A 12,218-nucleotide genomic window follows, 5' to 3' on the forward strand; every position below is an offset into this window, starting at 1 on the left:
GTAAGAAAATAAATCATTAATAAACCATATTTAGTCTTTATCACCCTCTTTTCTAATTAGTCTTTAAAATTACTGAAATATAAGTACGGGGAGAGTCATTGTACATTTTAAAAAAAAAAAAAAGGGAATAAAGTTATGGTATTTCATTCCAAAGTCATTGTATATACTAAGACACAATTTTGCCGGTGTGTTAGAGCTCGCACCCAATGACTATGAAGAAACAAATGTTAAAAATCTTATATCATGTTAGGATTAAAAAATTTAAGATTTTAAAAAAATTGAAATACATAAAATATGAATTACTTAGAATTAAATTTTCTTTAATTTTGTCAAAATATTTGCACGACCTATTATGGGTCGTCGATATGAACCGAACTTTTTTAATTACTTTTTACTACATAAGCATTCGATTAACCTTGGAGAAAACAAATGCATGATTATGTCAAAAAAATAATTAAACAATTGTGCTTTATAATAAAATTACAAAAGTATCCACAGGAGGAAAAAAAACTCTTAATGAAGTCCACAAAGATTATAAGGAACACCGCATTAATTGAATATGTATTTCGAATTTTCGATAGAATTACTCGAAGCCGAACATAAAACCAAAAGAAAAAAAATCCGAGTACTTGTGTGTATTAATTTCCATTGAACAACTCCCTCCATACGTATCATCAACATTCGTTTACACTGTTTAGGCTTAAGATGTAAATTAATTTAAAAAATAATCTAAATTAGGAAAAACTCAAAGCTTAGATCAAAAGAGAATCACTTTGAAATTATTATATATACAGCAACAGCTACCAGGTCTCAACATTGCATGGCACCAGGCAGGTTCAGCATACAAAATATGCTGCAAACACCCTGATCTCCACATGAATTGAATGTTAGAACACATATAGTTGTGTAGGAGTCCAGGGAACTAAGCAATTCTATTCTAGTTATCTCTATCCTTGTGTTGTTCATTATCTTCGAACAAGTCCTCTGGGGGGTCGTAGATGATCATACCTGGGAAAATCTCTAAGAAGTCATCTTTTATTTTCTCTCTTAATTCTGGATAGGGAATGAGCCCTTTTAATATCACGCGAAAAGGCAATGAAAGGGGAGGCTCAGGAGACTGTCTCATTTCTTCATATATGTCCATTGCCTCTGAGGGCAATCCGTTATCTAGAAAAGCTCTAATGATATCTCCGAACGTATGCTGATCAAATAAAACTTCCTCCTCTTTCAAATCACCCCAAACACTCTTAGCTTCTTCCACCCTTTTGTTTCGCGCAAGCATCATAAGCATGTCCCTATAAAAAAACATGTCTGGCCGATACCATATTTCTTTCCGGACTATATCATACAACTGAGAAAGAAACGAATGATTTGTCATTAAATGATCAATGCATATCAAAATGAGATCAAATAGTTACAAAAACACCAAGAAGTTGGTACTAAAAGCAATGAAATGTTGGATAAAATTTTAGCTTTTGCAGTCTCTTTTATTGTTTTTTTTTTCTGGGCCAATTTTATATTATATGTTCACTACACATTATGTTTAAACAGGTAATGTTCAGTCTTAAAGTACAGTAGCATAAGGGCATGAGCAAAGCAATTCAAGTAAAGTAGATAAATTGCTCAAAAGATTTTTTTTTCCTTCCCAATGATAGGCCAAAAATAATTACGAGCAAAATTAGTTGCACAGTTGATCTTCATGATTCCAACCATGAAAGCTTTTCCTTATGATAGGTAGGGTCAGTCATCCAGCCCAATGGCCAATGCTTAAGTGTTTAGATCTGTGACAGGTTTGTTTTCTTGTCATACTTGAGAGCTTAAGCAAACCCATGTAAACCTAATAAACTCTAATTCTAAACTTGACTCCTAGTAGAATATATATACTTCAGAAACATTATTTAAAAATCATATCCTGGTGTCCAAACATAATTTAATAGCATCTCCATAATAAGCATTCAACATTCCAACTTCATAATAAAGCAACTAGAAGTAATAAATATATCCTAATTTGTATAAAATTATACATAATAACTTACCTGATCCAACAGTTATATTATATATAAAATTATGACTAAAAGATAAAATTAGCTTTACAAACCTAATATATATGTGTTAATATCCCACATTAGCTGGGCATCTGACCCACGCACTCCTTATAATGACTTGGGTAATCCCTCTCTTGATCTAGCTTCTAGGGTTGAATTAGAATCAATTTGTTCTCCATTTAAATAGTATGGTATCAAACTCTATCCTGATCTATATGATGAGCCAACCACATATGCCCAGTTTTGAAAACTTTCACACTCTAAATATCCAATCCTAGACATTAGGAGGGTGTGCTAAGATCCTACGCCAGATGGATATACGGCTAAACTTATCCTTAAAATAACTTGTTAATCCTCCCCTCTTGAACTACCTTTTCAGTTGAGTTAGACCTAATCAACTAAGACTGTACTTTTTGTGGTAAAACCATGAAGAAATCTAGGCTCATAAACTAACAGAATTGAGAGTATATCAAATTTGTCAAAGTTTACCAAAAACGAAGTTTACACTTGATTTAACTTGTTTATGTGTGATAGAGTCATAAACTTTAAGAGTTTAAGAGTTTACTTGAGAGGTTGACACCCATAATCTCTCAATGCTATGTTCCACCCACTATCATTCGCTCATATCTTCCTATCTCTTGAATTGAGTCATGTGTGCAATCTTTTTGGGTTTATTGTTGACTAATGGGCCATTGGTTCGAAATGGATCTTTGCTACTAAAAAGAATCCATATGGTTATATGGCTACACTGAAGGCTCAATTGATAACTAAAGAGTATGCTCAACTTATTAGGTTGATCACTCTAAGACTTTCTTTCTGGTGGCCATCCTCATATTAGTTTGCCTCTTTGTTTCTGTTGAGGCCACTCATTGTTGGCTCCTTCATTACTAGGATGTAAAGAATTCCTTCGTGGTGACCCATCAGAGGATGTATATGTGTGGAGCTCATAGGGACTTGACTTTTGCAAACTTCACAAATCTCTATATAGGTTGAAACAGTTACCAAAGCACGGTTTGGGGGGTTTAGTAAAAAAGTCTAGACTGAATTTGGTCTATAGAAGAGTGCATGTGACTATTGAAAGGTAAGACTTGTGATAATCTCATGATAACAAATGTGAAAATGAATGATAACAACAAAGATGAGTTGGAAGATGCACAAAGATATAGAAGGCTTGTGTGAAAATTCAATTATCTTACTGTGATGTGACCTGATAGTGTCTTCTCAGTGAGTGGAGTTGGTTTGTCCACATCATCACCCAGAACTACACAATGGGATATAGTTGTTCACACTAAAATATCTTAAAGGAGCACTAGGTAATGACGATGTTAATCAAGATCTAGGTGCTTGCGAAGGTGAGGGATTCCCTAATGCAGATTGAGCAGGATCTCTAGTTGACAGGAAGCCCAACACTGCATATTGTCTTTGTCAGTGGTAATCTTGTAGCTCTCAATCCGAGTAATGAGCAATGGTTCAAGATATGCATAACCTTAGTTATGTGTATCTCATTTATAGAAGGAACTTGATGTTGGGATCTCTTATCCTGTGGAGATGCAGTGTCACAACCAAACAGCCATACCCAACTAATAATCTCGTATTCCATTCAAGAACTAAGCACATAGAAGTAGATCACCATTTCATTCGAGGAAAATCTCATTAAGGGTTACTTTTGTTACTTGTTAGGGCATATAAAAGCTAGAGGCCAAGTAGCTGGTGTGTTCACTAAAGCCTTGGTAGGGACTCCTGTGAAATGTAACACACTGGACAAAACTTCAATACAGTTCTTTAGGTTCTGTTTTTTCGGATCTTCAATCAAAATTAGAGTTTCACCTTAATAATTTGAGTAATTCTTTAATGCAAAAAACACTTACGGAACTTATTACACTTATGGAGAACAGTACAAACAACACTTATGGAACTGCAATGAGTTTTGTCCTAATTCAGAATTGGGCATGCTTGTTAGGAATACTAGCATGTGCCAAATTATCATTTTCCTTTCAGTTGGTATAAGTTTTTTTTTTGTCTAGACCATAGATATCCTCCACCAGAGGCAATCCTGTTCAAACCGAGTAGAATCACTATGGTTGGTAAAGCTCTTCTTCCAAGTTTTAATGCAGTCAGGTATAAGTTTTGGATTCATAAAGCAGGCACATTGCAAATCCCAGTACAATTTGTTCAAATTGGACAATAGGTTAAAATAATGAGATGTTTTATTAGTTGTTCGAATGAATCAAAACAGAAAATCAGAAATTTAAAAAAAAGAAAAAGTAAAAAGAAGAACAAGGAACCTTGGTGCATAGGAAGACTTGGTTCTGTCTCTGGAACTCGACGAGGACGGCGACGAGGTCGGACTTGAGCAAGCGGGAGACGCTGGACTGGATGAAGAGGTCGAGCCAGACCAGGTCCGACCGGAGCCTCTTCAGCTCTTTGGCCACCACCAGCCCTTCCTTCCCCATCTCCTTCTTTCGCCGCCATATCGAAAGGGTTGGGCTCGAGGCCACACCTGAAGCCCACCGGGCCCAGTTACGTGAGCCCACTCGCACCACTGCAGCAACCGCAACACGCATCGGCATTAACAAACACTGAACCAGAACGAGCAGGAAGGAGGGGAACAAACAAGTGTGATGCTATTGTAAAACTTCTAAGAATACTGATATGAACCATAACTAACACATTCATACCAGACAGCGGAAGCAGAAAAAAAATAAAATTCAGAGGTATATATTTCTGGCCATTGCTATCAACCTTTTTTAATCTTCACAGTTTTAGCTTTAACTCACTCAAACTCCATGGTATGTTATATCTGAATAGAGAAGTGGATTTGATAACACTCTTTGTATTTATATGACTCTATCCATCACAAAACTCAACATGGGTATTATTTTTAAAATCATGGGTTGTTGCGCCAAGATGCACAACTTACACATTCTCAAGGGTGCTTGTAGACGTGTTCCTGTGTATATGCTTCCACTATTACGCTATTTCTTCACTCAATTAAGTCAACCTATCACACAAAAGTTCTGATTTAGGATTTAGCTACTAATAAAGAAGGAATTTCACTCAATCAATTGAATCGGAGGGGAAAGTAAGGATGTGTTTGATTTGCATTTTCTGTTTTTATTTCTTGTTTTTATTTTCTGAAAGCTGTTTTTATTTTCAAAAGATTAGAATTCTGAAAATATATTTTGTTTGACTTATTATTTTCTGTTTTCATGAAATAAAAATGCTGAAAATTTATGATATATTGACTTCTTGTCTTTTTGTATTTTTAGATTTTGCTTAAAATTATATTTATTGTCACCGTAATTTAATTTTATTCGAAATGAGGTTTTTGTTCTCAACTGAAAACATTGAAAACGGAAATTTATTGTTTTTCTTTTTTAGTTGTTTCCAGTTTTCATTTTCACTGAAAATGTTTTCAAAAATCCAATCAAACGCATTTTAATCACCATTAATGAAAATAGAAAACAACCAAACCATACACGTCCTAATGTTTTCCTAATTGGGCTTACAGATTACGCCGTTCAGCCAGATCCGAAAGCTTTTCCTAATTGGGCTGGGCTAAGTAATGTTTTGGGTCTACGGAAACCTCCGCTCCAGACAGCTAGACCGGCTTTTACTTCCTTCATATTTCGTTTTGCTTCATGCACCTCCCAATTTTAAAATATCCCTAAACTAGACCCTACCAAGTCTTTGTTATTGACCCAAGAAAACCTTAATTGGGCTGCACGCCATCATTGTATCCTGGTGCCACCCAGATTCCGTGCTAAGAAATAAGATAATAATGCAAACAAAATTCAAACATACACGGAAAATACAAATGATGGACTTGATAGTATTTGAAATATATATATAAAAAAAATCACTATTTTCAACGCCATATTCGCATAGCACAAATTAACTTATTAAAGAGAAGCTATCTTGAAACTATTCGCCAAGGCACAGAATTGTGTATATGAGAATTGAGATTGAAGTTGCGTACAATTTGTTTAATTCGCAAACCAAGTAGGTTAGAAACTTTGAATCACAATGAGGGGTGGTGATAACCCGCTTTGGAATCATAATCTCACTATCATATACAATAGAATAAAATTAAAGAATATATTATAAGACATTATAATGAATAGGAATTGAAACCACCAACTAGCTAGGTTGAAGCATTCCTCTACTCCTTTCTACACCTTTTTTTTGTAGAATTGTAGTTGGTGGGTGATGTTATCAAGGATTTGATCCGACGGAAGACCACCTAACTTCTCCACCCAAATCACGATTCCACGTTATTTTGTAAGTCGTCATAACTACAAAAGGAATTTTGATGAATTAGTGACTTGTTCTATACGTGTGGGTTCCTTGGGTAAATAAAATACCTTTCTCCTTAAGTTCACAGTTTCGAGTAGAAGATTTGCAAAATCAATAGGGTATTGTCAATTCATTGTTAAAGGAGGCATAATCATTCTGTCCTCCACTTGTCTACCCTTTGATCTGTTTTAACCATAGACTTAGTTCTAATTTATATGCCATCTTTATATGTCAACATCTTTTATGTTGGCATAAAGCCTACACTTTTGACAATGAAGCCATCCTAATTCAGCATCATCCACCTAATTGATCCTCAACATAGCAATGGCTTCCTCCAGATTATTTAATGATTTTTGGTACTATATACGACCCACTTGCAAATTCGCATCCGTGCAATGGCTTACCGTACATTAAATTACAACTATGGAACATTAATATTGAACATGTGAAACTCCATTAATTGCTTTGCTTGTCCTTAATTTGTTAGAAACAGTAGTCCTATTTAATTTTTGTGGTTGCAGTTCAACACATACCAATGTAAACAACGGGATTGATGATTAAAACATTAAATATCTATCTTTTTTAGTTTTTTGATAATGATGCAGAAAATTAGCATTCAAATATAACCAGGTAAACCATTCGATGAGCTTAATTAATAAAGATGAATCAAACTAAAAAAGGGAAAAAAAATATTGAATTATCATGTATGAATACCAATGAATAAGCCTAAAAATACAAAACAGCAGGTCTACGTCTAACGCCAAAACTGATTGCAGCAAATAATATACACATGTACCTAAATCTGATCAATAGAAAGTCAATTTGATAAGTGCAATACACACGGCAAATCGTATACTTGAAAGATATATATGATTTATTGAGCAAAGTAATAAAAAACTTCTTTGGGAGCGTGACAAAGGGTGAGTGAAATGTCCTGTTTTATTAATTAAAGAAAGAAAGGAGCCTAATAAAATAATGGATTGATGAATGACAAGGTGACAACATCAAGCAATAGCATAGGGTGCACGTTCACGTTCTCCTTAGAATAAGGGAGCTCCCATGTGACTACCGTACGGCCAATTTCATTTTGTCATTTTGTTTGTCACTATTTTTTACTATTACTGGATGAGTTTTGTTTGCTTATGTCTCACACGTGTGACCATCCATTCATATGCTTTACGAGTTTATGTTATGCAAATCAAGTCGTCCCCTCCTCTAGAAAAATGTGCACTTACATATTATCAATGCATTATTCTTAAGAGTTAATCACTATTTAAGTTAACCTTGCTAATATATTTCTAATCTTAAGACACGATTGGATGTAAAATATAGTCATTTAATAATATTTTTTAATCAAACGATTTACACATATAGTTATATAATGACACAAATCATATTTTAATGGAGTAATAATGTAGTACTATTAAATATGAATCTCTTCTCGCTTTGATCATATCTCATCATTCTCCACACTCTACTCGTAATTCATTTTTTTCTTGATCTGTTATACAATTTTGGGTTTTAAAAAATGTCGTAATATAATATCAGAGAATAAATGCCAGTATATTATATAGCGCATTTTCCTTTTGCCTTTTTCATGTCTCTTAATTAGAAGTAGCAACCAATCATGATGAAAGTTGGAATTATAAGAATTGTTTTTAATTTTTATATGTATTAATTATTTAATACTTTTTCTGTCTTTAATTATAAATTTTTTTAAAAAAATTTATTTATTCCTTTTTATAAGATCTCTTTTTAATTTCTATATACATTAATTATCATTTCATACATATCTTTATTTAATTATTCTCTTTGCAAATATTAATGAGAAATAAATAAGTAAATAAAGAGAAAATAAAAATATAATTTTGAAATGATAGTATAAATAATTGATAAATTTAATGTGATAATTATTTTTTTAAGAAACGTGAATTAATTAAAAGAGTCTTATAATTAGGAATAAAGATAATAAAATATTCTATATTTTAATTCTCAATAATATTAATATATATATATATATATATTATTGATATTTTAATATTTTATTTTTTATTTAAATTTTTTCTTTATAATAAGATATTGAACACAGCGACAACTTGTTGAGATAAATGATGTTGGTATAGTTAGGTCATTTTATGATCTATTTATTAAATAATATTAGGAACTTCTCAATATGCATGTTCTCTCCACAATAAGAGAAATCATTTTCTTCCAACATTATTTTTCCATTATCACCTGCCTACAAACATTGACACTAAAAGCATTAAATTAGTTTAATATCATTTTCTTCACCCACTGAGATTTGAGAGGCACAAAATCACTTTGAGGATACAAGGAAAAATATTATACGACGCAAATATTGCAATTAGTTTAATATTATAACCATAATCATTAAATGAACAATTACTCAAAAATTATAAATAACGCAATTTAAGAATTCCACTAAATGACGCAATAAAATTTCCTTTTTAAAAAAATCCAAATCACTAATTAAAGATGCCCAACAACGTCTATACAAACAAGACATTAAAAACTGTAAAATAAAAAATTAAAAAAGAACATTACAAAAATGAGTGATTATATTTATGCAGTCAAAAATTTTAAACATTTAATCAAAAACTCTTTTCATTCCTATCATATTATATTATCAATCAAATCAACTATATATTTTTCTCTCTTCTTTTCTTTTATGTCTCAGGTTATACTGCAAATTAAGCATATAAACAACATCAAATATAAGCAAATACACTGAAAACTAACAGGTACGTACGTTCAAAACGAATAAATTAACAATGTTTTGTTGTCGAGCTAGGTGTGAAGCCGAGCCTATCACTAACAGAAGAGAAGAGTAACGCTATAAAAGGCGAATAGGAAGGAAGATGGATGAAAAGAAAGTAGGTGTCCTTGTGTTTGAATTTGAGGGTGAATATGGCGGAGGAGCTGAAGCTGGACAACCTTAAAGCAGTGAAAGTGTTAGGCAAAGGAGGCATGGGCACCGTGTTCCTGGTCCAACTAGAAAACAACAACTCCCACGTGGCACTGAAAGTCGTAGACAAATCATCCTCCCACCACGACGCTCCTCGACGCGCCCGCTGGGAAATGAACGTCCTCTCTCGCTTATCCCATTCGCACCCCTTCCTCCCTTCCTTATTGGGCTCATTCCACTCCCAAAACTTAATGGGCTGGGCCGTCCCTTACTGCCCCGGCGGCGACCTCAACGCCCTCCGCTACCGCCAAACTGATCACGTCTTCTCCCCCGCCGTCATCCGCTTCTATGTCGCCGAGATCCTCTGCGCTCTCCAACACCTCCATTCCATGAACATCGCCTACCGCGACCTCAAACCCGAAAACGTCCTCATCCAGCAATCCGGACACGTCACCCTCACCGACTTCGACCTCTCCCGTACCCTCTCTCCCTCCGTTAATATTCCCTCCAACACCACTACTCCTCCTCCTTCCCGCAAACACCGCCGCTGGGTCCCACTCCCACTCCCACTCCACGCTAAAAACAAAAACCCCAAGCCCGCCCGAGTCAGCCCGGTCAACCGACGCAAACTCAGTTTCGTGCGATCCAACTCCTTCGTCGGCACCGAGGAGTACATCGCGCCGGAGGTCCTCCGCGCCGAGGGGCACGACTTCTCCGTCGACTGGTGGGCCCTCGGAGTTCTGACCTACGAGATGCTCTACGGAACGACGCCGTTCAAGGGGACGAATCGCAAGGAGACGTTTCGAAACGTGTTGTTCAAGCCGCCGGAGTTTGTGGGGAAGAAAACGGCGTTGACGGACCTCATCATGGGCTTGCTCGAAAAGGACCCCACCAAGCGTTTGGGTTACGTTCGAGGCGCTAGTGAGATCAAGGAGCATCAGTTCTTTAGAGGGGTTAAGTGGGACCTACTAACGGAGGTTCTGCGCCCGCCGTTTATTCCGTCGAGAGACGACGTCGACGCAACAACGACCAAGTCTTTCGCTGCGGGACTTGACATAAAGGGATACTTTCAGAGCTTAAAATCACCGCCGTCTCTGCCCCCTTCGCCGTTACGCTCACCGTCCTTTGAGTTTCAGAATAATGTTTCTTTACCGGAATTCTGACTCACGTGTGGGGGATTGTATATAGCCTTGCACGTACGGTTGCACCAGTTAGTTATTCTTTTTAACTCTTCAAATTTCTGTCTATATGGGGAATAACGGTATCACGTGAATGAACGGCGTTAGTGAGAAAAACTACAGATAGAATTGTATAGTACGTTTGTCTATACGTGAAATCTTTTTTATGTGTTTCACATGCATACACCCACTCCAGTTTACATATATATGTCAATACTGATTATGTTTTCAAGAAGTATATAAGAGTAAAATATAAAGTTTTTCCACATTTTTGCTCAACGTGGTTGAATGGAGTAGGTGGTCGATGGGTGTAAGTTTTATTTTATTGAAGGATATCATCGTGTGGTAATAAGCTTTGGAATTTCAAAGAAATTTCTTCATTAAAAATAGTAACTACAAAAACATCAGAACCGTGTTAAGTACCAAAAAACAAAATGTAAGATGGGAGGTAACTCAGTTACTCAGGTAAGAATGGCATATATTTAATATAGACAATACAGGCATCATATCCCTTTTTTCCCTAAAGGAAAAGGCTCCGAATAAGTACTATATATGCTTTATAAACAGCATGCTAATTCTTATATATATATATATATATATATATATATATATATATATATATATGATCAATATGGATCCATCTTGTTCAAACATGATAATTATTATTTGGAAGGAAAAAAACTTTGTCAAGAAAATTAGAAGAATTTCTGATGCAATCTTCAAGGTGAATTGAGTGCGAATTATTAGAAATCTCAATTGTTGAAAATTTTCCTCTTTTGTTGTATTCGGTTTGATCGATCTGTAAGGTACATTGTTACATATATGAGTTGGGAAAGTACTAAAGGCATCTCTCTTTTGAGAAGAAAGCATTTAGCATGACCAGTTATTCTGATTCTAAGTGAAGTGGCATACCATCTTATTCAAACAGAAATTATCAGTATAATTGTTACAACACTGTTTATCCCGTGAAGAGTGGCGATTTCTAATCAAATAAAGTCTTTATTACACATAATAATGAGCTACTGAAGTTATAATTCTTCAACACGTGCTCAGGCTTGTTTTCCTCTCATGCTGCAATCCTCTTACTTTACGGTTTTCTGTCTATGCTAAGGAGAAATAGATGTGCAAACCGGCCAGTATTGTCATATATATATAGTTTCCAAACGTATGGTGTAGATATAACTCCCCAAATCTTTTTCATATCTTTTGATAGTAATGTTTTAGCGGTTTTATTTAATACAAAAATTTAAGATGGAAGGCATATCATGAATTTTATTGGATGACTAATAATAATAATAAATTAAAGAATGAAACAAAGAAAAAATCATGTACTTAATTCTGCGTCGTGCTTTATGAAAATTTTCATACTACCTAGCAATTTTTATTTTTTAACTAATTAACACGTGCAATTCGTCCTGGACTGGTGTCATCCTCAGGGATAAATTGGAATAGCTGTAATAATTATATATTTCCCGGTTAGAAACTGCAATTAAACAAAGAACAAGCTAGGATAACTAATGACAAATTTACACCAACCCATGTATTGCGGATGTGTCCTGTAGCCATTTGTGGCTTATGTTAGCTTTACATGGACTGTTTTATTTTCTTTTGCAAATCTTTTGATCAATTATATTTTTTTTACTGTGTTAGCTTTGACATCTTATGACTTAATTAATTTGGCAATGACCTTTAAATTTTATTTTACAAAATAAAAAAGAGAGATTCTCGTACATATTTGATTCTCATCACCAAAAAGAAACTTGCGACGGTGAG

At 34.7% G+C, this 12,218-nt stretch overlaps 2 protein-coding genes across 4 annotated transcripts; one reads left to right on the forward strand and one right to left on the reverse strand.

The window, feature by feature from the left end:
* Window positions 1–629: 629 nt before the first annotated feature.
* On the reverse strand, window positions 630–5,050 carry LOC114375160 (pentatricopeptide repeat-containing protein At1g62350). Of its 3 annotated transcripts, none has more exons than XM_028332911.1 (3): window positions 4,966–5,050; window positions 4,331–4,587; window positions 630–1,351 (listed from the first exon to the last, which is right to left on the reverse strand). In XM_028332911.1, exons 1-3 carry the CDS (start codon window positions 4,967–4,969, stop codon window positions 938–940), a joined length of 675 nt encoding a protein of 224 aa, XP_028188712.1. In that variant the 5' UTR covers window positions 4,970–5,050; the 3' UTR covers window positions 630–937. The 3 variants fall into 3 exon arrangements, with proteins under 3 accessions (XP_028188712.1, XP_028188711.1, XP_028188713.1); XM_028332910.1 differs by lacking the exon at window positions 4,966–5,050 and adding an exon at window positions 4,724–4,957 and having other exon boundaries at window positions 4,331–4,624; XM_028332912.1 differs by lacking the exon at window positions 4,966–5,050 and adding an exon at window positions 4,788–4,955.
* A 4,002-nt stretch (window positions 5,051–9,052) lies between these two features.
* LOC114374637 (serine/threonine-protein kinase UCNL-like) lies at window positions 9,053–10,711 on the forward strand. Its single transcript, XM_028332304.1, has one exon. It carries the CDS (start codon window positions 9,270–9,272, stop codon window positions 10,428–10,430), a length of 1,161 nt encoding a protein of 386 aa, XP_028188105.1. The 5' UTR covers window positions 9,053–9,269; the 3' UTR covers window positions 10,431–10,711.
* The last annotated feature ends 1,507 nt before the right edge of the window (window positions 10,712–12,218 follow it).

Source organism: Glycine soja, chromosome 11 (genome assembly GCF_004193775.1).
Source record: "Glycine soja cultivar W05 chromosome 11, ASM419377v2, whole genome shotgun sequence".
In the NCBI taxonomy this organism is placed as follows: domain Eukaryota; kingdom Viridiplantae; phylum Streptophyta; class Magnoliopsida; order Fabales; family Fabaceae; genus Glycine; species Glycine soja.